Here is a 4,769-nt window from a genome sequence, read left to right on the forward strand (position 1 = left end):
AATTTAGGACATAAACTTCAATTTAGCATAAACCGTTTTGTTATTTAGTACTCCCAAAAAAAAAATAAAATATTTTTTCATAACAAAAAAAGAAAGAAGAAAGAAGAAGAAAGAAGAACGAAGAAGAAGAAGAAGTAAGTAGAAGATAAAAGACTTAGGGATCGCCTTATCCATAAGTTTGTCACAAACAACCCCCAACCTTAACTTTTAAAAGATTAACCAGAACAAAAGATAGCCTTTTAATAGGTAAGAAGACGTGTGAGACCGTGTATTTAAACGGGAGTAGGAAGTGAAACAAAAAAGTTACCTCTACATCCCATAGCTGAAAAATGGAAAGAATAATAGTTTTATAAGGGAATTTATTCATACTTAAAATTACTTAATGAGAACTCTAATGTCAATTAACCGGAAGTAGGTTTTTTTTAACTTACATAAATCTAATCTACACACTGGGTTTTGAGAGACAACACACACACATGTTACATGAGTATACATAGTTCTAAGGATCTGTTTCCAGAATTAATTCATTGTTGTTCTATAGTCCATAGCATGGAATGAAGGGGTTCAATTGTCATTTGAGGTAAAGATCCCCAACCAATGAAAGGAAAAGATCAATTTGAAATTTTGAAGAGAGAGAGAGAGAGAAAGAGGGATTATCAGAGAAGAAAACTATGAAAGGATATTGGACTAACAACCTGTTGAATCAGATAGGCCAGTTTATAAGACTCAACATTTATAGTTAGATTAATTAATTAAATTCGAGTCAATACAAGCAATTTGTTCTCCTGTTAAGGTACATCAATGAGTTTTATTCACATCACTCCAATGACTATGGTTCCATATCCTAAAATTAACAAAACATTTCATGATCTAAATTCTGATGTTATACTTAGTGGGTTAAGAAGCAACTAGAGAGAAAATGTTTGAAGCCTATAAGCTGGAGACATCTCCAAACAACCAGAGTTTCTTGAGTTTAATTTAGGAATCCCACAAAGACAAAGAGAGTTTTGTTTCTTTTTCAATCCAAAATGAGGGGATGTTATACAAAGTTTTACACAAAATTTACATGGCATTATAAAAAAAAAGAAGAGGAAAAGAAATCATGATGTGTTAAATGTATAAAAACATGAATTTAGACTATCTAGTAAACATGACTTTACAGAAACCCCAAGAGCATTTCCCATCAACAAACTACCACTGCTGAATACCTTCAGGACCTGAAGATTTGATGGACATATAAGACATGGTTGGTAGTTTGTTCCTTGGGGACAAAAGGCATAAGGTGATGTCAGTCTGTGATTAAAATCATTTTACTATAATTGAACTATACCTATCTCTGTTGAAGCCTTGTCTCAACATTTCCATTCTGACATAAAGACAACTTCTCCCAATGAGTTGGACACCAAACTTCTGTTTCTTTTTCTTTTTTTCATGTCAAGTAAAAATCAATGTTAAAACAAGATTACTATGTACAAATACACTGAGCTTTCTGTTCATCTTGGTAGAGAACATTGCTGGAATGAAGTAATACAGATTAATTTGATCACAATACAGTATAATAAATAATGAAAATACTTTCTAGTGTTTGTACTTGGTGTAAATTCCTCTGTCAAATGATTTTACTTCATTGTGACTACCTCTGACTCAACAAGACCTCTTGTCACAAAGGAAACATTTCAGCAACATCCCAGCTCTATTTACTCCAAGACAAGATGCTTGGAATAAATTACCAAGACTCAACTTGAGTTCACTTAGAACACAAAATGTTCACAATAACAGAGGAAACACAATGATGTGTGTAGTGATCATGTAATTGAATGTTTCAGATATCAAGTTTCATTTATTCAAGTTAAGTGTAATGCAATAAATAAATTTTAATACAAGATTACCATTAACATTGCTCAGAAATTTTGTTGCATAATGTTAAAAGAAAATAGTGTAGATATTAATTTAAGTATGTGTTTTTAGGTGGTAAATAGCTTAGAAACCATGAACCTTGAGTTGTTCCGGTTTGGCGAGTCCAGTCTTGGTTAGCCACTGACAAATGTTTTCTCGCTGGTCACCTTGCAACTGTAGAACCTCCCCGTACTCTGGATGTTCTATAACTGTCCCATTGCAAGCAAATTCCTGAAATCATTCCAAATAAAAATTATTACCTGTTAAGTTACTAGTGTTTCAGTAGCAAATATTTCATAGGTACCTACTTTCTGAGGATCACATTTTGACCAAGCACTCAAATAGAAAGTACTGAATCTTTTCTTGGCCAAGAAATATTAGCAAGACCAATAACAGCCAGGTGCGTGGTGGTATCTCTTACCTTTTTGCAAGCTCGGACAATTTTCTTCAGGTCATACTCAGACGACAGGCCCTGGACAGTGGTGAGAGTTTTCCGGCCGTTCCGCTGTTGGATTCTTATATGGACAAGCCCGTCTTGGACGTCATCTTCTGAACCCTTGAATGCATCTGCAAAGGGGTCTGAAAATGCACATTGAAACGGGTTGTTAGATAAAATACATGAAATAATCCCTTCAAGAAATCAACACAGTTTCTTCTTCTGTAATCATAACAATTACTAAAACAAAACATAGGTGGGTAAGTGATATAAAATTACAAACAATTTTGTTTCAAACCACATACATGATTACTCTTTCTTGCATAACCCTGCAAACTCCATCACTGATTTGTAGTTCAGTTTTGTTGATCAGTAAACAATCTAATTATCTAGGTTCAATTAATCTGACCAAGCATGAACAAATCAGATGACCATACTACTTACATCTATGATCTCACCCAAGGTCTTCTGACACCTACCCACCAGGTTGTGACAATATATCACCATCTCCTCTCTATATTCCAAGCCTATATTACGATGCTCTTGATGACTTCATTGTCCCTAAGAAAATCTTGCCTATAAATGTCGAAATAAGAAGTGTCAAAGATGATTTAGAAAGAAATATCTACAAAACCTCGTGCCCAAATTCCTAGATTATGGCTCGGAACACGGAAAGAAAGGAAGCCATGTTTCCAAGTTCACGCGGGCCATGGGTGTTCAGGCTTACCAAATTATTTAAATTCTGGATGACATGCGATTTACAAGGCTAAAACGTTGCGGTGCACTACTGTCTGCGAAACTGCAAAGACAAATTAAAGTGGAGTGAGGTTTCTTATAACTGGGGGAAATTTATGTAAATTCGAAAAAAATTTCTGTCAACTTCTTGCTGAATGTATTTTTCGAACAATGGCTTTACAGTGCGCCAGCTCGGAGCTAAACATGTTGGCTAGATACGAACGGGATTATAGCTATTCAGCTAGATTTTTTTAAAAAACGAAAATTACTTTACTCGTGGTTAGGTAACTTCCAAAATGAAAATTTATATCATTTATTTATTAATTTTATTTTTATATTATTAATTCAAATAAAAACAATGCAGAGATTTTATATTTATAATATATTATATTCATTCACAAGTTCTCAAGCATTTGAATATCTTGCAAAAATTCAGCCATTATCTGATGATCTGATTTGAGAAGTGCATCGTCACTGTTTTCTCACCAGGCCTGGTAGAAGACAGGTCACTAGACTCGTCATTGCCTCCAGAAACATCACATCGTCACCAATATTATATCACGATATGGAATAGAGTACTGTGATGCCGAAACTTCTACTAGCTTAATTGCTGCGGAGCTAAGATGAATGCTACATGGCTGAGATCGAGAACTGCTGCGCCGCTGTCTTGTGTGATGAGTAGAAATCCTGTTAGATGGCTGTGACGAAGAAATCCTGTTTATGCGTGACGAGAAACTACGAGGGGTGTTGGGAAAAAGAAATGCGAGCTAGACGAGTATTACTGATGTAGAAATTCTACTTGTGTGTTGAGACTTGAGAAGTGGAGCTGCTGCTACAGGCTGCGATCGAGAAATTCTACTATTCTCTTGTTGGGTCAGTAGAAATTCTGCTCGATGGCTGTGATAAAGAAATATTACTTGGACTGTTGAGAGTGGAGCTGTTATTGTGTTGTAGCCATATTGATGTCCAGGCCACAGTTCGGATGAGTCTGGGTTTTGAGTTCCCTCTGAGAAATCATTACGTGTTGTCAACCTGTTGTGAACAAAATAGGAAGATGAAACTTTTGATTTGACCAGCCTAGAGTCCAGTTAGCTTTTTAGGGTAGCGCTCTTACCTTGAAAGCGCTGGGTCGCGGGTTCGTTCCCACCGGAGCGGAGATTCCATCTTACACACTCAGTTACCACGTTAGTTCTCCGAACAGCTAGCTGGTTTCTCTGTTGCGTTGTCTTTATCGAAACTTCTTTGAGTGTGGGGGCGACCGGTCCTCCCTCTAGCTCGAGGGGGTGTATCCCCTTGTTCCAGGATTTGGACTTTCGCTCCCCCCTCCCTTAGCAGAAATCCTGGTAAGGCCCTGGCCGTGGGTTTGTGTGCCACTCACCTGCAATATTCAAAACATTTCATTTTCATTTCGCCGATGAATGTATATATATCTAAATATCCTTGATTAATTTCGAGAATATAGGTTTGTTTGCCCATTCAATTATCGTCATTGGGTGCATAATTGTTATTTTAACTTCAATTGTAGTTATATTTCTATCAGGACGCAGAACATGGAAAAAGATAAGAATTATCCACTATATAGGTATTTAATACTGTAAGTCCACTTTGATGTTTAAAGTACTTTGAGTTTTTGTTATGTTTATCGGGTGCCTATCTTTGTTATCTAGGTCCGATTAATATATAAATTTTGTGAAATCGTTAC

General features: G+C 36.1%; 1 protein-coding gene across 1 annotated transcript; it reads right to left on the reverse strand.

Moving 5' to 3' along the window:
• Positions 1 to 834: 834 nt before the first annotated feature.
• Positions 835 to 4,474, reverse strand: LOC103522001. The gene is made up of 4 exons (XM_008487109.3): positions 4,446 to 4,474; positions 3,867 to 4,099; positions 2,318 to 2,526; positions 835 to 2,127 (listed from the first exon to the last, which is right to left on the reverse strand). Exons 1-4 carry the CDS (start codon positions 4,472 to 4,474, stop codon positions 1,981 to 1,983), a joined length of 618 nt encoding a protein of 205 aa, XP_008485331.1. The 3' UTR covers positions 835 to 1,980.
• Positions 4,475 to 4,769: the final 295 nt, after the last annotated feature.

Source organism: Diaphorina citri, unplaced genomic scaffold (genome assembly GCF_000475195.1).
Source record: "Diaphorina citri unplaced genomic scaffold, Diaci psyllid genome assembly version 1.1 scaffold6532, whole genome shotgun sequence".
In the NCBI taxonomy this organism is placed as follows: domain Eukaryota; kingdom Metazoa; phylum Arthropoda; class Insecta; order Hemiptera; family Psyllidae; genus Diaphorina; species Diaphorina citri.